This window comes from Mytilus galloprovincialis, chromosome 10 (assembly GCF_965363235.1).
Source record: "Mytilus galloprovincialis chromosome 10, xbMytGall1.hap1.1, whole genome shotgun sequence".
NCBI classification, from domain to species: domain Eukaryota; kingdom Metazoa; phylum Mollusca; class Bivalvia; order Mytilida; family Mytilidae; genus Mytilus; species Mytilus galloprovincialis.
The window spans coordinates 86461067-86484145 of record NC_134847.1 but is presented as its reverse complement, the minus strand read 5'-3'; the positions used below and the strand labels follow the sequence as shown (position 1 = coordinate 86484145).

The 23079-nt window shown below is 31.8% G+C and overlaps 1 protein-coding gene across 2 annotated transcripts; it reads left to right on the top strand.

The window, feature by feature from the left end:
* The first annotated feature begins 202 nt into the window (after window positions 1-202).
* LOC143048685 (uncharacterized) lies at window positions 203-23079 on the top strand. 2 transcript variants are annotated; one of them, XM_076222491.1, is made up of 14 exons: window positions 203-2836; window positions 7162-7612; window positions 8321-8516; window positions 9790-9930; window positions 10376-10558; window positions 12309-12588; window positions 13619-13754; window positions 14249-14795; window positions 15768-15825; window positions 19161-19360; window positions 20126-20234; window positions 20632-20877; window positions 21251-21284; window positions 22360-23079. In XM_076222491.1, exons 1-14 carry the CDS (start codon window positions 319-321, stop codon window positions 22367-22369), a joined length of 5109 nt encoding a protein of 1702 aa, XP_076078606.1. In that variant the 5' UTR covers window positions 203-318; the 3' UTR covers window positions 22370-23079. The 2 variants fall into 2 exon arrangements, with proteins under 2 accessions (XP_076078606.1, XP_076078607.1); XM_076222492.1 differs by lacking the exon at window positions 21251-21284.

Sequence of the window (23079 nt, the reverse complement as noted above, 5' to 3'; positions counted from 1 at the left end):
ATTACTTGTACTTTGAGTTTGTTTGTATGCCGTAACAACTCTCTCGAAACAAAGTGGTTGAACCAGATTTTATTATAAACTTAAGGTATATAACCGTTTCTTTGTTCCTACTCTTAAGCCTCTTAAAATTTAAAACTTGCTAATTTGATCGATACCAGATTTATGTGTAAATTTTATTTCCAAGTCTTTTTAATTGTAAAGACATGTTCCAAGTGTCCAAATTGACTATAACATACAGCGTAAATAAAATGGATAAATATTAGATTCACATTGAATTGTAGAAAGTACTTAATTATTGTAACAAAAGTTGTAATTAAAATGCTTCAAGAAAATGACGGATCTTTTGTGAAGGACAATAATACTAAACAAAGACGGGCTTCAAAAGAAATTCGGAAAAAGAAAAGAAAGATAAAATCAAAAGATCACGACATTCATTTTATGACAGCCACTAATGAAATCGAATTAGAGGGAGAACAGGCGTTTAACTTTAATGGTAATAATTTAAATCATGATACAGTTAGTGATCAGACCAATCAACGGAGTAGTGCTTCCCCATCGAAGGTTTTAAATTGTATTGATAATAGTGGTAATGAAAATAGTGATTTAAATCGGAAAGATTCAAATAAAGAACGCCAAGTATTGACTCAAGGTGACGAGACTTTAAATGTCACTAATAAACAAGAAGTTTCGTTCAATAATACAATAGTTAACAAAGTTGTGGATACCAGTGTGAAACAGTCGGAGGAATATAGTCACGACTCGTACTCGTCTTCATTCGAAAGTTCTGATGGTGAAGGGGACAAGTGGAGTGCACCAGAAAATAAACCAGTACAACAAGGAAACAAGAAACAAGTGTCCGAGAAAATAGTTCCTAGTGAAAATAAAGAAAATAAGAATAAGTTCGAAAGCACTGGAATAGAAAAAAGTGAAGAAGAACCACCTTCAACGTCAACTCCGAGAAAGGATTTAGATCAACAAGATCATAGTGAGTCATATGCATATTCCAACACATTCGAAAATGATTCCAACTCTAAGGAAAAGTTAAAAACAGTAAGCGATCCCGGGAATCAAAAAGGTAACGCTGACGCTACGTTGAGTGAGTCCAGCTGGCCATCTTATTGTCAGGATAACAAAGACATTGAAAACCAGGAAACAAAATTGAACAGTAAAACAGCAACAGAGTTGAGCAACAACAGAGCTGGGAAAACAGGTAACGTGAAAAGTACAAATGTCAACAAGCAAACAAAGGATAACTCGGATATCAACAAGGATAAAGATGACGATGATGACGCAACATTAACAGAGTCAAGTTGGCCGTCATATTGTGAAAACAAAAACAAACAGGAGGTAGAATCTGATTCTAAAGAGCATATTTACGTTGGGGAGAGTAAAAACCAAAACATTAAATCTAGTGATCATAGTGTCAATAGTCTTTCTGATAAAAAATCAGACCAAAAGGAAGTCTCAGTAAAAGATCATTCTCAAATTTCTGTTTCATTTTCCGAAAATTCAAAAAATAAATGCGCTGGTGTAGATAAGGATATTTCTGACAAGAAACAGGAAGAAGAAAGCGATGATGCTACACTAAGTGATAACTCGTTTCCAACGTATAGAAGTGAAGATCCTGTTGTTATTAACAGTGGTGACACTCCTGAAGATAAAGGATTGCAAATCAAGGTCAGTACAATCGTGGATTCCGCGTCTGATAAGTCCAAAAATAACGTTTCTGTCATTTCTTTGCTGCATAAATCTGAAAACTTTGAGGAAATTAAACAAAAACCTACAATTGATGCAAAAACGTTATTATCAGATACACTAACAAACTCACAAAAAGAGTCACAAAATAGGAAAAATAAAGAAACACGGAAAAATTCAAGTCCTGACGACACTTTAGAGGATATTGAACCCATTTCAAATATAGATGCTCCATTGCCCATTGATACTGACAAAATAAATAGTGAAACACCAATTAATAAAGACAATAAGCCAATGGCAAGGCAGAAATTTGTCAGACAAGCTGTTAAAAATTCTGATTCTGACGTTGAAACTGAAAAAATGGAAGGCACTAATACCACAAAGGCTAGAGAGGAACAACCAGTGCACCTTACAAACGGCGATGATGGGGTATTTTCTGAAGAAAGTGACATTGAAGGGAAGGAACATATTGATAGAGATGACGATGAAGAACTAACTAATGTAACTGAATCTAATTCCCGACAGAGAAACGTATCTGATTGGGGAACAAATGAAGATTTTAAAAAGGAACATGAAACTGGTGATGAAAATAATAAGGATAAAATTGAGAACAAAAAGGATGAAAGTAAAACTACGGATAACAGTCTGGATCAACCAGTTGATTCCGAAGTTCCAACAAATGATACTATACAGGACAATGGTCAAGACCATACACAAGCACGCGAGGTTGACCAAAACATAGATGACGCAAGCAAGAACGATAAAAATGATGACGTTGGCGTTGAATCTGTTGAACAAATCAGACGGAATATAAAAATCGACAATGCTGTAGATACTGTGGCTGAACTGGAGGTTAAGGTTCAAGATTTAATGGAAAACATGAAGGATCTTATGTCTGAGTATACGACACGGTTAAATAATCAACCATTGTCAGATTTTGTGATGGATTTAGACAAATTTAAAGGTGATTTTATATCACTTAGAGATGCATACAAGAAATATGAATCTTTATTTGTCTTTTTAAATAAATGTCTTAAAGATTTACGCTCTTCTGGTGATGAAGTGAACAACTTGATAGCAAAGCGCTTCCGGGAAGAAGATTTGACCACATGGATGGAGTCACAAGAAAAGTTTGAAGAAGGTTAGTGTTCCTTACGTTAACGGGTTTTACTTCAGGTGTATATAACGGAGGTGTATGGATAAGTATGTAAAGAACATAAAGATGTAGAAATATGAGTTTTGAAATAATTTTCGCTGTTTTTGTCAAAACCTGTCGGAATTGTTGGGTCCTCAATGTTTTCAAAATAAGAATTTTATTAGGACTTTTAATTTGTTTATTCCATCGCAATGATGAGTCTTTTGTAGACGAAACTCGAGGTAATCTACAAACTGCTAAAAATGGTATCTTTGATGGGTTTTGTTTTTCTACATTTCACGAATTCGAAGCAGGTAATATATACATGTACATATTTCTTACAAAGGAGAAAAATATTTGATCAAAAAGCTACATATAGTTATAATTGATAGCTCTATGTAGATATATATATTTATATAAGTTTAACTTCTCTGTTAAATTTAAAAATACAGAGATAAGAGTATGCAAGGTAAAATAAGTCTTCTATTGTATACTGAACTTTAGTACATTCAACCAAGAATATACTGTCTTACTTTTAAAGAATTTTTAATAACGGATTTAAAAATCAATCCGAGATAGTGTTGCTATTTCCCCCCTCTATGACACTTATAAACATTGCTTTGTTTCATAACAATATCAGACGTTTTAAACTCAAAGTGACAAAACTTGATAACTTGTTAATTCTGAATTTTAAATTTTAAAAGTTCAAAAGTTCTATGAAAACATTTGACAATAATATAAATGACGATCGATACATCAAACTTCAGTTTATATTAAACATTCTTTTGTATCACGGGTACATTATATTTTCTTAAGTTATATAGAAAAATAAAGAACGTAAAGCCTATTTAAAACGTGACTTTTAAAAACACCGTGTGTAATTAAAAGAAAAGTCTATCTTAATGCGAGGTTCGTCGACGGGGTTAAATTGTATGTCAATAAATAGAGGTGTCGGTATAGTACGTCAGTGAAACAGAAACCTAACGACACAAACAAGTAAAGCAAAAATAAGATCAGTCTACAGTATATGGCACAAGACAAATGTCTATACAAAATATATCTATCAGTAACTCAAAATTAAAACGACAAAAAACAAGATGTAAGACTTAACATATAATTACAACAATACCGGTAATACAACAGAAATACACTATTATACCGTAATCAATGCTTTATTTGAGTTACATGACTTGCATGAAAGATCTGCCACTGGACGATAAGTAACCATCAGTCAATCAATCAATCAGAGTGATAGAAGGCAGGCCAAATGTACTACACCTGCTTTTGAGCAATCACACTGTTCTACACGTAGTCTATAAAATCCGTGACTATTTTTTATTTATGAAAATTATATACAGGAGAAGATATAGAAAATAGAGCAATATTTTTTTCTGGAGGTTGATATGGGAGGTTCTTGGAAGTGTAGATTAAGCAAATGGCATATACTAAACAAAAAAAAGTTAACATGAAGGTATTGCAAAATATTATTGTTGAAGGTCAAATGTTCAATAGGACATTACAATTTAGATTAAATCAGTTATTTTAACGAATAAAAAGGTATCTCACCTTTTGTATAGTAAATGTTTACGTGGGTAGGAACCCCCACCAGCAAAGGTCTATTTTTTTATTTATTTTTACAGAAAGGGTAATTATAACAGTTTAAATTTTTTAAATGGTTTATTATATGTCATATTGGCTCACCTTAAGAATTTACTAATCTTCAATATTAAAAATAATTTTTTATATTACTTTACTGTAGATGGTTTATTTCGGTGTTTTTTTTTATTGTTGAAATTTAAGCGTATTAGTTTCAGAATTTAGTTGATTTTAAGATGACATAATAACACTCCAAAGTATATAATTCATGGATTAAAATTGTTAGGTTAAATAGATTAATAGTTCATTAATAATTTTAATCTCTGAGTCAGTGTAAGAAACAGAAAACATTGAATAGTCCTGATTTTGAATATCCAATTTTATATATTGTGCATATCAATTTCGCTTGAAAAATAATTTTAGCAAGGGAAAGGTGCCGATTTTTATCCTGTCCCGTCTTACGTTTTAATTGAAATACTTTCCGCTGAACACATGAATCCAATAAACAGTTCAGCAGTTCATGATCAAATTTAGTTGTCTTGTTTAACATTATGGATACAGACAGGTCCATATATATAAATTCTTTTCAGTAAGTCAACATCCAAAATTTGATACATCAAAATTAAACTCTTTTAAAATGTTTAACATGTTTAATGAAAATGCTTAAAAGGAAATGTAGCCTAAACCGTAGATGTATAGTAGGTTCTGTTACATATTATTAAAATGAAGCACAGTTTTACCTCTTATTTACTTTTATGAACTCAGTTTTAACATTATCAAACTGTAATTTGTATTTCACATAATAATATACACAGATAAGAATTCAATGAAACATCTTCTGGTCTTATGATTAACACGTTAGTTCGTCTGTAATTATTAATTTAGGCATGACAATTACTAGGCAAGAAGTGTAGGGTTAAGATACCTTTCTATTCAAGCAGTAAGCCGTTGTTCAAATATTCTATGTAGACTTGATAGTATTTAATAAGAGACATTTGTGTACATTAATTTTATTTTTACCTATTCAGTCAAGGTTCAACATAATATATGAGAAGTCATTAAAAGATGTGTGAATTAACTAAACTTTTTACAAATACAAAAACCTTCAGTTGAAATGACATTCACATTTAAATAAATCCATTTTGAATCCATAGATATCTCTGTAGGGAATATCTATTAGGTGTTTTGTCAAATATTCTACTAAAATCACTCCTTTCTGAAAAAGATTTATAATTGTATTTGATGTTGACATTTTATAAAATCAATTTGGGACAGGAAATTAAATTGGACCTTCACCAAGTAATGAAAATATTAATCAACAGCAATCTTAGTTATTTTCCCATGCATAAACAGAAAAATAAACACTTTACACAAAATTATATCACTGCTTAAAAACCGACATGAAAGCTAATTGATCACTTGTATGAAATGTTTATCTTTACCTTCAATTTTAACAGAATTCAATTTTCTGCGTTACAACCAATATATTAAATGAAATTGATTACCATAATTCAATATGACTTCTGAAAGACATGGGGCAATTATAACATATTTGAAATTTGAAATTACACATATATCCATCTCCAGGAGTAACTATAGGGTATAGAAATATGATCATCTTCCGACTTGTCCCGTCAGTATCAAAACCCTTGCTAAAGTATGGCTTTTACACTGTGCATACATGCAGTCACATCTGGTCGAAAAGTTTACGTTTGATCCACGGCTTTCGGCGGGGTTAATGATGTTTAGTTTTTAGTGATGTGTTTTGTGTGCTGTTGGTCGTCATTTGATGTTTTTCTTTTTCCCCTAACGATATCAGTTTGTTTTGACCTGAAAGTTTGAATATTCCTTTGGTATATTTCGATTCTCAATTAATCCAATTAAGTGGTCATTTTGAACGACATTGAAAAGGGAGAATGGGAAAGACCTTTTGCTTCAACTTAACAACATGCAATCTACGGACCATCGAAAGACTTGTAGGCTGTCCGCCTCGATTGTGATTTGTCATAGACTCGATCCATAATCGGGTCAAACTTGCGGACTGTTAACTTTTCAAACTAGCACGTGTAAAAGACGACCCAAATTTTCGGTCTAATACAACACTAGGTTCTTGTTCATATAAAATTAACATTTTCTTGTCCTGATATTTCTATTATATTTGTAACTGGACGTTAAACACCAAGACTGATATGCAAAAACTACTTAAGTTAAAAAAAATTCCGAATGAACGGATGTTTCTACATGTTCTACGATAAATAAGTACTACGATTAGATATCTTGACTAAAGTGGTTTTATGCATACCAGCCAAAATCATCACCGTAGAAATCACCAATTAGTCACCGTATTTAAGTATGGACAATTTAAATTGTCTTCTTGCAGGTTCTGAATCGCCTCGAACATAGACAAAGATGTATAATATAAAATCACCATGAGTTATAAACAAGTTGTGAAAGCTTACAACAGAGAATACTAAACGTATAAGATATATACGGAATGATCAAACAAACATTAAAATCGTCAACCAACTCCGAACAAACACCTTAATTTGAAGTAACACACATCCATGCGGTCAGTGTTAATGAAATAAACCTTGGTCGTGTAACAAACCGTTAAGTTGCATGTCTAGTTACCCAAATCTCTATAAATCATATAATAAATGACATATTCATTGATAAAACTTTAAAAAGTGGTGGCACCAAATAATAATTCCAAGCATAATTGTTTTTTTTTTTAGAGAAACACAAAATTCGCGAAGAGCGTATTGCCGTGGAACGATCTGCATTGGCGAAAGCTTCAGAAGCGAGGGCATCAATTGCCAAGGCAACCATTGCAGTAGCAGAATCCACTCAGTTAGCTAATGAGACCGAGATCGAGGCTGCAGAGGCAGAGAGTCTGGCAAAGAAGGCATGGGAATCGGCAGAAGTGGCTCTGAAGGCCGCTGAGGAGGCAAGGAAAGCGGCTATAGAGAAACGTAAAGCTGATGATGAAGCTAGGAAACGAGCACAAGAAAGGGCAGAAAAGAAGGCGGAGGAGGAGAGAAAAATAAGAGAAGTAGAAGACAAAGGGTTAATGGAAGAGGCAAAGAAGAAAGGAACAACTTTTCAAGATGAACGGAAACGTGCTGACGAAGAAAAGGCCAGAAAAGAAGCAGAAAGAATAAATCCAAATAATTGGCCGAGATACATGTAGGTATATTTATTCGACAAATATATGAAAGATAATTGATATTATCTAACACTGAATATAGCTGAACATATTCAAATTACAATACCGACATTTATCTGTTCTCTTTTCTGACCATTGCTTGTGTGGTCCCTCAATACAGCTCACCCATTGTAACATCAGTTTTTCTATGGCAATGATGTTCCGTTTTGAGCTATTGCTGTAACTTCCTATGTTAGTCTGTCATTTCCTTAGCTAGTGTAAGTGTAAGTATGCTCATTTGACCATTCCTCTAACCATTGTGTCTTTTCTTTTAACTAGTTTATGCATTTATATCAGAGTCCAACCAATAATGAAATTTGTGCCTATATCATGGTACAATTATATGATGAGTTCATGTGAATATTTTAAAGTGTTCAATATTGAGCTCACGGTTGATATAAAGATATAAAGACGAAACACTTAAAACATCCTTATCAGAAAAAAGCTCTTAGACAAATCTTTTAAAGATATGCAAGATCAAGCAACCAAGTTGGAATTAATCATAAAAATAAAAGTTAAAACACCTCAAATGGTTCCTGGAAGTAAAACATAAATTCTAAAATGATGCTTTAGCAACAGTTTGTAATCTAAAACAGCTAATACACAACATGTTGATTTTTTTTTAAATAGAAAAGTTTGAATATGATGTATATAAATATTGCAATTTTATATATTTATTTTGTTAACAGATACAGCGTAGATCCGGGTGATTATGACCCCGGGGTGGGAGTAATCATCAGATCCATTAAAGGGTCTCTGAATCGAGAAGATGTCGAAGTGACCAGACTTGACCAGGATACCGGTGTACTAGAGCTCACCGAGACGGAAGAGCTCGTGAGCAATATCATAGAGATCAAACCGACAGACAACGAGAAGAAATTAAGTGTAAGTTTTCTATCAAATAGTATGTCTTATAAATCGAGACTACCGACATCGAAAAGATTTGTGTAAAAGATATAACAAGTTCATCAGAAAGAAATATTTCCTTTTATATTTATAAATTCGGATTAGGAGCCCGTTGTCATTAGTTAACCTTCAGTCTCGATCCTTGGCTTTTAGTTTAGCAAGACAAAGTAACAAAAGGTCATAAGTGAAAATAAATTGTATTCCTCCGTAAAAGTTAAGGAAAGTATAAATACACAAAACAAAGGCTCACAAATTATGCATATGCTACGTGGTCTTTCAAAAACCAATCGGTCTCTTCTAATATAAAGTTGCGCTTATCTACCAGTCAAACATACATATATGTACTTCATTCAAAATGTCAGTTTTGATATAGATTTTTATAAAAACTTATTTCATTTACATTATTAATTAAATTCATATTTGAATTTCACTTCCGCAGCATATAATTTGATTTGATCTTCATTAATTCATTTTTGAGATGGAAAATAAATTTGAACAATTCCAATGCTACTATTAGATTAATCGATTAATGCTGTTTATAGATGTTTATTTCAACGATCAATTGTTGATGTTTATATTTCTATTGTCTAAGTCAATTAATTCATCGGTTTAAAGTTGACCTTAAATGGATTTGTCGGTTATTTTTGAAATGCCGACTTTAAATAAAGCTTTTAATTCTATTTGATTGGAAATATAATGCACTCGGGATATCGATGCTGAGAGCAACTTTTTCCTAAATGAACTAATGGATACTAAAATATCAGTCAGTACACGTCAAATGTAATTTAGTGTATAGACTTCATTAACAGTCAGGAAATAGTTCTACATGATCTCTCATATTATTTAAGTCCTCAAAAAGGGAAAATTAACTACATGTTACCCAAAATTGATAATTATGTTTGTTTTTTAGATTATCTTTCCATCGGGAAAATGATATCTTATAATTTTTCGAATATATATTTTTTGTACACAAATAACTATAAAAATATCACCTGAATATAAAAGAAACAAAAACATATTGCAGAAGTGCATTTGGAGATGCTAGTTTCACAACAGAATTGAGAACTGGGAAAAGTTGTTTAATACAGAGCTTATCAAACAGCCAGAGCATATACATGTACATAAGTAATATAATATTTAGAAAAAGGCAACACGAACAGTTAACTATAAAATTGTCTATTTTTCATACAATCTACATATTAAAATTTATGGAGTCTACTTTTCTATACATTATCTATTTTTTCTATTACAGTTCGAGCAAGCAATGTCCATTGCCATTCCTCACTGTGCACCACGTGGCATACCAGGGAAGGAAGCAGTCATTAAATGTCTACAGTCCAATGGGAAGTGGGCGGAGCTTCCGTCTACAGAATTGGTCTTAAATGATATCAAAGTAAGGAGTTACTAGACTGTCTACTTGTATGTCACCTAACTGGGCTTATGTTATATAAAAGTATAGAATATTCATTCTAATCTTTCGTCCCTAAGATACTCGGGGTTCTATTGTAAATATCTGTATAAAGTACGAAGACGGCATTTGAACTTCTTTTTCTGATTCGGAGTGGTACACAATCTTTGTTATTGTTCCATCATGGTGACAACATTATATGAATTCTTCTTTATAAATACATTCGTGAGAATTTATACATATTTCAGTTCAATGTTATATCTATAAACAAAATGAAAGCTTTGAAGTTTCAACGTCTACAATACTGAATCGATCAGCATTAACATTTCTGTCCAACTTAACATACTCAAAACCATTCATGATCACCAACTTGCTTTTGCAACATTTTCCTCCAAGATAACATATAATTACTTATGGATTAATTTTTCAGGAATTGAGGTTCGTTGAAACGAGAACAAGAAAATTTGGGACATATGTGGTGGTACTAAGACTTAAACGAGACACACTAACGTTTACCAAGAAAGGTAACAAAGTGTTCTCATCAGTTGATGCCAGAGTATCCTTTACATGTAAACCATCCATGTTTAAGATGAACACCAACATTAATATAGAGGTTAGTGTAATGTGTTTAGTTGTCAGATAGACTTTAGTGTTCCTGGTCCATGATTGGTTAAATCCATGTTTAAGATGAACACCAACATTAATATAGAGGTTAGTGTAATGTGTTTAGTTGTCAGATAGGCTTTAGTGTTCCTGGTCCATGATTGGTTAAATCAAAGTTGTACCCATAGGAAGTTATACGAAAATGAAGTTTCAACTTACTGTTACTAGTAACTGTATTTATTTCTGTTGAGGGGCACCACACGTAGCCACTGGCTGTTGGCAATCCTATCTAAATTGAAAGAAGAAATACATTTAATTCAAAATGTCTGTACCAAGTCAGGAATATGACAGTTGTTTTCCAATATTTTGATATGTTTCAGCTTTTGGTTTTGCCATTTCTTTAGAGAATTTCCATTTTTAATTTTCCTCGGAGTTCATTATTTTAGTGATTTTACTTTTTAAAGTACTAGATATGAAAGAGAGGAATCCTCAGGCACTAGTTTGTGCATGTATGCATGGGAACGTCGACTATCCATTATATATATATATATATATATATATATATATATATATATATATATATATATATATATATATATATATATATATATATATATATATATATATATATATATATGGATCGTAAACCTTCCTATGGATAGAAAAAAGTGCCTGTGAATGAATCTATAAGATGGAAAGGGAATTCCTGTAATATATAAAAGTAAGCTGAATTATATGTATATGTTCCAGACCATATGAGTATTTGGACTGTACGCGTACGGTCCGGACCGTATACGTATACTCGTACGGTCCGACCATACGCGTACGGTCGGACCGTATGAGTATACGCGTACGGTCCAGCTGAGCAGACATGTTTTGCATGGGATCATATGGGTTAAATTTAAACAAACATTTATCAAAATCTTTATTGTTAGTTATACAAATTGTTATTATTACAAATAGATGAATAGAGTGAATAAGCGAACAATTGACATTAAATATTTGTTTAATTGTATATCTGAATCCTATTTTGTTACTCTGGACCAAGGTGACACTTGCTACAAATGTACCACAACACAAGGAACGTCATATTTTCTTTTACATTAATATGATTTGTTCATGCATGTTCCTTCGTCTTTTTTTGTAAAATTTCTAAATATTCTATAACAATTGTCTCCCCACATTATGTGTACTTCCGAGAACTTCAATTTCAATGAGCATAATGGGCTGCATGCAGTTAACGAATTACTGACATGCTAAATGCAGGAGATTAACAGATTAAATAAGCGTGATTATTTTAAATAGTTAAAAAATTAAGTTTTTATTTCCATAATTACTATTGAACTTTTTCTATTAATTTGAGACATAAGTTCTGTTGATCTGTTATATACATTTGTATCTAATAAACGTGACTAACTTTTTAATGTTAATCAGACCGTACGCGTACGGTCCGACCGTATGCGTATTTTGAAAAAGTACGCATACGGTCCAGACCGTACCCGTACGGTCCAAATACTCATACGGTCTGGAACATATACATTATTTTTATTTAAAATCAGATTCAGAAGCGGTGCGGTGCCTCGTTTTTGACGGAATGAAAGTTAAATATTGCAACGAGTTTTTTTGTTATTATCAAGAACTCAGATAAAAATGTATGAATACAATGTATACATATTAGTTTAACTGATTTTCTTTATTTTTAAGTATATCTTTCATTTATTGCAAACTTGTATTAGTTCACCCTGTTTTTCTTTATTTAGGTGCAGCCAGTTGAATTATCAGCAGTAACAGAATTAAAGCAGCGAAGCCCAGTAGAATGTAACAACTTATTGGCTGCCAGTCCGATCCTTAAATTCTCAATCCCAAACCGGAAGTTTGCCAAACCTTTATTGATGACTTTACCGCTCCCTCCTAATACTACCCGACCCAAACGACCACAGACAGCAATGGCCACAAATAGAAGTGATTCAGACAGTGGACAGGATGCCCGACCACTGACAGCTCGACCGTCTACAGCATTCCAGTCTTCCAGAAATGAAGGTGAATAGGTATTCTATGTCATGTATATAACAGTAAAGTTCCCTTAAGATTTAGTTATTTACCTAAGCATTAAGAACATAACGCTTATATAATACACTGAAATTGAAAAGAATTTGAAAAACAGACGACTCCTTTAAAACCTCTCAATATTCCACAGAAAGATTCAGAATGTTTCTTGATCATTTGTTCCTTTACTTTTAGTTTTTTTCAATACTCATAATAGTGGAAGATATTAGCAAGTAAAATCGAGGGAATTGTGCAAATGATGATACAAGCATGAAAATTACCACAAAGCATCATTATTACTTCTTTTAGTAAAAACCAATTACCAGGTTTGGTTGGCTATCTTCTTTACATCACATATTTATTAAAAATGAATATTTGACATATCCAGTATTTGCGCATGCGCGAAAATGTAACAAAATTCTTTCAAAAATATTTGAACTATTTACTATATACATGATATATTTAGTGTTTTTGGATTTCTAATGTTAAAATATTATAAATTTTTTTTTTTTTTTTTTTTTTTTTTTTTTAAATTTGATCATACTTTATTGATAGTTTGACATTTGTTAGTGGATACATCAAATACCGGTACCTTATCCCGGCCTCGTTAACCGTTAGTAGCATATACAAAATATAGTCAATTTGGTTAGTATTTGTTAGTTTTTTTAACTGTAATATATACATTTATAAATCATTGTAAATTATAATATATCCAACTAAAACATTATCAATACAGAATGATCAATAAATCTGAATAGATAAAAAATAATAATTATATAGCATTATTTAAATAATTTGTAAAACATTCCACTTTTAATCAAAACGTTTTACCTAGACGTCAACTACTGCATTGCATGCCGGATTGTAGTTACGGAAAGCTATATAGTAGGATGCAATAATCTATAAGTAGAAACTTAAGTAGTCATTCAAATTGAAGAATTGGGAATTACGCTTAAACATTTATGAAAGATGTAAATAAATCAACATCTTTGACAATGCTAATTTGATTGTGTTTATGGTTTAGATGAATCAGAGGAGGACATCCATCTTTTGGTTAGGAGTAACAGAGAGGATACATGGACAAAGCTACAGGATGTTTCTCTATTCCAGGCCAGGAATAAAGACATTGTCTCCTTTGAAATCAAGGAACCAAGTGACAGGTATAGTAAACAAAGACAATATAAGTTGTTGGGTTGTTACTGAGGGACACTCTATATCTCCATTGTTTCATAGTGTACAGAACGTAATGTTCCTGATGTACAGTAGTTGTAGTTTGTTGATGTGGTTCATACATGTTTCTCGTTTTTTATACAGATTAGATCGTTGGTTTTCCCGTTAGAATGGTTTTACACAAGTCATTTTTGGGGCCCTTTATAGCTTGCTGTTCGGTGTGAGCCAAGGCTCCGTGTTGAAGACCGTACTTTGACCTATACTGGTTTACTTTTACAAATTGTGACGTGGATGGAAAGTTGTCTCATTGGCACATTTACCACATATTCTTATATTTATCGTATAATGAATAAAGCCAAAACACAATTTCTGTTTTATCCATTCATTTGTTTTCTTTAATTTGTTTTGTGTCGATGTAAATATGAATAATGAAGTACATGTAATGTATGCGTTGTCTATATGATGACTGTTTAATACGTTACAGATACCTGATCCTGAGAACAAAGGAAGGAATGACAGTTGCACAAGTCGAAAGGATAGCTTTTATGTTGGAAATATCAATTATGTATAGAACTATTCAAATATTCTTACGCCAAAAGAACGACGATCCAAACGAGGTTATAGTATCTTGTGAGCAATCAAACAGAGCTGAGCGCGCTATACGCAAGTTTGGAGAATTAGGCTACGAAGAAGGACCAAATCCTAGTAAAGATATTATAGTGAAAGAAGGACAAATTTTAGACATCAGTTTTAGAGGAAACATTCAATGTACAAAGGAAGCTGACAAACTAAGACTTATATTCAACACGCATTTTAGAAGCAGGTTGGATTTTAGTGTTGAAGAAATTGAAAAGTTTGCTCAGAAAAGTTTCCACACGTACAGAGGATTTGCACAAGTTTCTTCCGATGTTGTTCATAAAAAACTACATATAATGGAACACCAAACCCCTGGTGCTCCAAAGAAACCCCCACACATAGAAGTTACAAAGGAAAGACTATTACTGACTGAACTACTAATAAATATACCCAAGGTAATATAAAATGTGTTCTCTTTTGTTATAATATTGCACAATGAAAGCAGCCCGATCATTCATTATCATTTGTTATTAATACTGGGGTATCTACAGACAGTTATATTGGGGAGTACGCAAGTTTTTTTCTAGCTTATGATTTTATTGGTTTGTTTTTAAGAAAAGAGTGGATTAAGGAAGATATGAGATTTATGCTAAAAAGACAGAAGCCCAAAGACTTGATTTTAATAATTTACGTCTTTAAAAGTTTTAATAAGATTAAAACCCTTGGTGTCAAAATATGAAAATTACGGTATAACATGATTACAGTTGCCATTCGTATTTACACATGCATATGACGATGTAAACAACAACGCGATGATCTTATACATACGTGTTATAAGAATGTTTAAAGTTGAATTAAATACTAAAAAAACAGAGTGTTGTTAAGCGAAGTTTTGTTTTTTAAATATTGACATTGGTGATATAAATTAATCAATAATTGGGGTAATTTAAAAACAAATTTTCATTTTATGACATGTTAGTTAAATCAGGCCATTTATCAACGTTTTATCTACGTTTTATAAGCCCTTTTAACTTTATGTTTATGTAACGATTTTGATTATCCAAGGTTTTATAATTTCATGGTTTTAAACTTTCTTACTTTAAATCATCCTGATTATAATATTTACATACATTGTACCTCGTATACATGCACTTACATCGATTTAATTTAAATTGAATAAGATTTAAAGATGCATGTATTACTTTGCACATTTATAAGTTGAATTCAAAGTCTACTTAACGTTACGTAATACAAATCACACGGCAATAAATCTTAAATTAGGATCATTACTGAAAGCCAGGGAATAACCTACAAACTACTGAAGCCAAATAAACCGTTAGATTATCCTACTTGGTATAAGAGTTAAGACTTTGATCAGAAGGCAACCAAAAATATATGTATAGTAACGATATTGTTTTTAATTGCAGCCTGATCCAGAACCACCCCAGCCTTTGAATACAGCTCCTGTGAAAATACACGTTGAAGGTGAGAAAATGGGAAATTTTTTACATTGGATGACCATGAGGGCATTACGGTGTATTGCTGTCGCCTAGATTTCCATTACTTAACTTTCGTGTTGGAATTGTAACCGATCAATATTTTTTTTTAGAACATACATGTAGATTATTCTTTCAATCAGTTTAATTGAGGTCTGGAGCTGGCATTTCAGTTAACTGCTAGTAGGGCTTCGGCTGTTGTCTGCTCTATGGTCGGGTTGTTGTCGCTTTGACACATTCCCCATTCCTTTCTCTATTTTAATAATATGAAAATGTGTTGTCGTTATATATATGTCGTGTACAAGTTGCGATTTTGTACAGGTTATAACATGTACAAATATATTGTACATGTTATAACTAGTATAATGCAAAAATACAAGTTATAACATGTACAAAAGTACCTCATACATGTTATAACCTGTACAAAATATTGCTTAAAAATGGTTTTAACTTGTACAAAATTTAATATAAATCTTAATGAAGTAAAATATACATTTAAATTCACCAATGCATAAAGAACAACAATGAATAGGCCAGAACGAGTCTTTTTCTGTAGAGGACAATGATCACAAAGTTTCAGAAATATATGTATCATGACTTATGTTGGCAAAATGTGTTTTCATATAATTCTATGTTTTATGCAGTCCATCATGGCTTAAATAAGTGTTAAACTATTTACTAAAAGCTTGCATTCCTCTATGACAATTACATTAGATACTAGTAACTAAATTCTTCCAAAAAATAATGATTCCTTATAATTTTGGGAAATACTCCTCCCTCTCGTTGTTATAGCATGCAAAGACTAAAACAATATATTATATGCTTACTCTGTAAAAGCAAGAGAGAGCTGAAATAGTTTTCATTGGACCACGCTTCTTTATCAATATCTTTGGATCTACTCTTCAACGTTTTTGGCCTTCAGCATGACTTATGTAAATTTATAACTCAATTTTTGTTTATAAACTATAAGATCATTGCATGAGGCGAATGTCATTTTGATGTTTTAAATATATATCATCTACTTTGAAAGCATGTATTTGTGGCCTTTGGATGTTGTCTGCTCCATGGGCAGGTTGTTGTCTTTTAGACACATACCCCATTTCAATTCCCAATTTTATTTGTAGACATATCTATCCTGGCTATCCTCTTATGTCTTTAAGTGTCAACTAGAAAGAAAGTATTTTGCTATTGCCTTCAAAGTGGACACTCACAATTATAATTCACTAAATAAAGATATGTCCATAGATAGTCATAAGAGGATCATAAGACATGTCCTAAGATATGTCTTATGACAGGTCTTAGGAATGCTTCGTAATACCGACCCCTGGACAATAACTGTATCAAAAAAGAACAAAACACACTAACATGAAGGAATAATACAAAAGTTATGAAAATGTTATTGAGGTGAATATCATCTGTTGCGATAATAGAAAAATATCCTTATTTTTCGATTTTGTACAAGTTAAAACCATTTTTAAGCAATATTTTGTACAGGTTATAACATGTATGAGGTACTTTTGTACATGTTAAAACTTGTATTTTTGCATTATACAAGTTATAACTTGTACAATATTTTTGTACATGTTATAACCTGTACAAAATCGCAACTTGTACACGACATATATATATATATAAATATTTAAGTAAAAAATCTTGAATATCTATAAACACGTACAGAAAAAGTGTTTTAACCGTTATGAGGAATTATATCTTAAGAAAGTTTGCAATCTCCCATGCACCATGTGCACAGTTATGGACAATATGAATGCCTACTCAAATCCAATCTATTAGAAAATCGAATAATTACAGAAGAGTGTCCACCATGCACTTGTACTGTACCATTATTAATATAGTAGAATAGAATGATATACAAATAAATGAAAATTATATACTATACATATAACTGTAATTTACAAATATTCAGTATATAACAACAAACCAGAGTACATGTATACTGATTTGTATCACTACAATATATCATAGTTATTACGATGAGGTTGAATTCCCTGTCATTTATTTACCATCCACGCACGAACTTGTCTCAGAATATTTGTTTTTATCTCTACATTAACCTGATTGTCAGGTATGGAGATGTGATTTTTATTTCTGAGACAAGTGCTTGTGACCATCCACAAGAAGTTGCGGTGATGGTCATCCCATTTCAGTACTTCAGTACTTTGATTAATATACTTAGGCAATTCTAAATTACCCTCTCATTTGTACTTATAAGAACTCATTATGGCCCCATTGATTAATTGGCAGAAAGCCTATAGGAATCATCTTGTCTGCACGCTATAATTTGCATCAAAATTATCTTGCCTACTCGAGCAATGAGAAGATTCAAATCCTCGTCTTCAACTGATATTATTTCTTGAAATATGTATTTTATCAATGTATTGAATGTCTCATTATTAAAGATAGTATATGCATAACAATTTTATATAGTTAACTTAAACTTTCAACTCGTACATGTACTAGCGCCGTGTGGCAAATTAAGAGGGTATAATACATATGCACTAACATCATAACACAGATTTTTACATTACAACTATAGTACTGAGTAATTCTTTATATAATGTTTTTACTGAAAACCGTGAAACTATTTTTTAAAATTCATTGCTATGCGTTGTTATGAGTGAGGTTCCTGGTGCAGACGAACTTTTGCCATTTAAACAGAAAGTCGTGGTAATAGACCATTTTAAAGGTCGTGTGGTCTCAAAATTTCAATAGTTACACAATATTTGAACAACTGTGTTTAAGAAATAGTAAAATACAAATTGTTGTTTTATTCAAATGCAAATAATAACAATATTTATGTATATTATGTTTCTGTTTAAACACAAGAAAGAGGCTTTTAGCGAGAATAGTACACAGTTTACGAACTTTAAACTTTAACTTGCTGAGAACTTGGAAAAGAAAACTTCTGTGCAAAATGTACTAATAAACAATATAAAGTTCTTCTTTTGTTTCAAACAACTTATTTATTTTTTATAAAAAATATACATATGCAAACGTAGAATATTTGTGATGTGTTTGGGCTTTTGGTTTTGCCATTTAATTACAAACTTTTCGTTTTGAGTTTTCCTCAGAGTTCTTTTTTTTTTTTTTTTTTTTAATTTTACCTTATATCGTTTAACTTATGAGTAAATGTAAATGGAGGTTATGTATTTCAAACAACGATAGACTACATGTACTTCAAACTCAGAAAACACAAGATTTCGAATCCCAACAGTCATATTCTTCATGAAGAAACAATGACGTAATCTTAGTCATCTGTATGTGAATCTTTTTGAATAGAACTATTATTTGTCATCATTATTATAGCCCCAAACACGAAGGATGTCCTAGAGTTTGTTGCTAACGAGCTTGGTGATGAATGGAAGATGTTAGCACAGGTATTAAACCTTAAAAGCGTCCGGATTCAAGCTATACTCCGACAGAATACAGCTAATCCGGACCCAAAGAAGATCCGGTATGATATGTTAGTATCCTGGGCAAAGAGAATTCCAAGAAGTGCCAACAAGGTGAGAATTAGCATGAGAGGTAGACCTTTGTACTGACACTTTTGATAACTGAAGCCAGCAAAACAGTATGATGTGCAGGAAATTTTAGAATAACATGTTAATTAATTAATACATCTGTTAACTGAAGACAGCAAAACGATATGATGTAAAATTTCAGTTTATCCTGCACGTGTTGATGTATTCCTTATTTCGTTTGAGTCTAATATCATGTTGGTTTTTGATGGTTTGTTTTTTTCATTTATTTTCTTTGTTTTATGTTGTTTTTTCAGTACGTGCAAGGTTTTCTATTGTTAATGGCATATATTCTTATCCGATATTCTGATATTTCTTTATTATAAATATAAGGAGATGTGTTGTAACTACCAAATGAGACAATTATCCACCAGAGTACAACTAATGATGTAAGCAGCTATTTATCAACGAACGTCTTTAGATTTGAGCAAACCCGATATCGTATAGTCAGAACTATGCCATTACCTTAGATGTAACACAACAAAGAAGGAAACGCTTTGGTTCATTAGATAAGCAGGAAGCAAACAATACAACGAAGACGCAGAGTACCAATCTATGAGCACTGATAATAACTGAAACCTAGTTCAAAGCCACTTAAAGTATATACTTATAAATAATCTTTTCCAGACTCATCTATCAGTCAGGACACATCCAATGTATTTAGTGTTAATAAATTGTAAACACTCGGAGAAATGCATGACTTTGTGGAAAATCAAACTATAAGTACACAACATCGTTTTTTTTCTGTTTTAGCTTGACATTTTAGCTACAGCATTGACATCTTGTGGACGAAGTGATATAGCCAGTGAACTGAGGGACAAAGACCTGGAATACAAACGAAATATGGCTAAAGCAAATAAAAGTATGTAAAAGTTATACACATTTGGCATAAGAAATATGCTGAGAGCAATAACAGTACAAATTTCGATTTGGTTTAACAAGTAGACAATGAAGCATGGCATGAATGGTATAAAAATGTAGGATATATGTCACAGAGATATTCAGGAAGAGGGGAGGGCCGTAATTGAAAGGGCAATTTAGTCTAGATACATTACAAAAATAAAGAGTAGTGGTAAAAAAAGCTTTATTACAATATGTTAATAAATGTTGTAAAAAAAATATAATGTAGACGTGCAGTTGTTTGTTAACTTTACAATCACATGATTTGATTTTGGTTTCTAAATAAGTGAGATGAAAACAGTTATATATATTCAAAGCGTATTGTAAAGAAATCATACAAATTATTTATATTATTAAAGATACACTTTTAAAACGGGCATTTGTGAAAGTGGCACAGAACCCGGATGCTGTCAAGAATTGGATGATAATTGCCAGACGTTTAGGAGTGACTGAGGACCAATTAAGAACCATAGATCAAAGTAAACCGTCAGTTCAGGAAAAGTGCTTCAATAGTTTACAGATATGGCAATCTGTGGTAGGGGAACAAGCTTCCGTCCATCAATTGACAGATCGCCTTAGAAAATGTCGATATCGGCAGCTAGCACGTAAGTTTAACCATCAATTCTGGCGCGTCATGAAATAAAGTACAGTTCTCATAGATTCCCAATGACATATTCAGGGAACTTATGCCAATGATTTTTTTTAGTTTTATTCTATTTTATTGAAAAATTTCAGGTTTTCAAAATTTCAAAAATGATCTTTTGTTATTCGACTATAAACAAAATATGATATTGGTGTGAGTATATAGGTATTGACGAAAAAAGTGATACAAATTAATGATTATATTTATTATTAAATTATTGATTATGAATTAATTGATTTTCGGTTACTAATAACAAAAGTTTTGACAAAATCGTTACAAAAATATCTCAGTTTGATAAGAATATTATTTATACTTACAATCATGACGCCAATTAGTTTCAGTAGAAGAAAGTTGCAGTCCAGAAGATGAGTATGTATTCAATTCTTTCTCTTAGAAATCAAATGGACCCGAGTGATCTCCCTTCCTATTCTGGTGACTGGCTACCTTTTTGGCTTTCTGTTGTTATTAACACATTGATGCTTTAAACGAAGAATATGTTCTTTTGATTGTGCTCAAAACATAAGTGAAAAACCTAACTAATCTAACTTGCTGGGTATCATATTGTTTGTATTATACGCTTCAGGTGCAGGCATTTGTACTGAGTTATAACATTATAGTATATTAAAAGATGAGAGGATTAGTCCATTTTTTGTCCCTTAAATTCATAAATTAAAAAATGTTAGGTCAAATATGTCAATTTTAACAGGTCAATGTTTACAATTGATTTATCTGCACCAGTGAGAAACGAATTACATGATATTGAATGCATTGCATAACTTTACCTCTTTATCATCTTCATGTACAAACAATTGTTCTCATAGTTTGTGCCATGATTTTGGTTGCATGGATTCAATGCATTTGGTTGTTTGTAACAAATCCCTTTGGTATCTTTCGCTTAACTTTTGTAGCAATAACTAATTAAAAACGCAAGAATACTTAATCATTTTGAGAAATACTAGTGCTGACATATTTAATGTATCCGTACATGTAGTGTAGCTATCAAGCAACAAGCTGTTGTGTCTGAGTGAGTGTTCCGAGTTAATCTAGATGAGTTCTAAGACACAGGAGATTACTGTTCACTTATATCTACAATTTGATGACACTGAACTAGTACACATTGTTAAGCTGATGGAGTCGTTATGACTTGTTGTTTAACCACCAAACATCCAGTAGTCCGTCCTTATCACTAATACATATTCATTTCATGCCTTTCATGACCATTTAGCAGTTTTCTTCACATTTTAAGTTTTAATACATGCTTTAGTCAAAGTTGATATATGAGAGGGCTGGGCTATTTTACTTTTGTTGCATTTTGCTTCCCATGTATTTACTCATCGTTATAAAAGTTTGCATGGTACTAAGGGTACACGTGTTATTATACAATCTATACAATCGTCAAAATAACTTTTATACATATATAAGCGTATATTAATTGTTATTACAGGAGAAATTGAGACATTAAGTTGAGGATGTTATGAACCATAGAGTTAGATGAACAAATTTTCTGTGATACCGAGATACATTTGCTGATTATCTGTGATACAGTTAGATATGCTGTTCATCTGTGATACCAGAACTAGTCTTACCATTTTTGTCTCTTCAGAACTTTGCTCTTATAGATACATGTATATACTCTTATGCAGACAGTGCATCTAAACATTTGTAGGAACTCCAACAAGTATATGTATATGATTAAATATATCATTAATATGATAGCATTTTATAGCAATTTGTATACTTTGATGGCTTCCTTTAAATGAAATTGGTTATTAGAAATAAGCATACTTTTGTTATGTATAATCGATGCTTAATATCTCATATTACCTTTTTGCTATAGAAAAATGAATAATCCTTTGAATACATTGAAGGTTCATGAATATTCATGAAATCTAAGTTGGTTGAGGGTTCAGTGTCACATAAATACACATGTTATGGCATTTTGTTTCAATTATTAAATGCTTGCCATTTTGTATGCATTTATTCGATAGCTTATGAATATTTTTTACTTTATAATACTTATATTTATAGAAGTTTATATATCCTATATTAGTTTTCTATATAATTTACATGCTTATTACATGCAATATTTATGAATTTATATAGTTTTATTCTTATGAAAGCACCGTACTGTGATATTGAAAAATAAAATGTTGCAATAAGCTTC

Excerpts from the sequence above, each read along its gene's own strand:
- LOC143048685 (XM_076222491.1), top strand. The coding sequence starts at position 319 with ATGCTTCAAGAAAATGACGGATCTTTTGTGAAGGACAATAATACTAAA. Across the intron at positions 14,796-15,767 it reads TACTAATAAATATACCCAAG|CCTGATCCAGAACCACCCCA; the intron begins GTAATATAAAAT and ends TTTTAATTGCAG. Across the intron at positions 20,878-21,250 it reads TCGATATCGGCAGCTAGCAC|TTTCAGTAGAAGAAAGTTGC; the intron begins GTAAGTTTAACC and ends GACGCCAATTAG.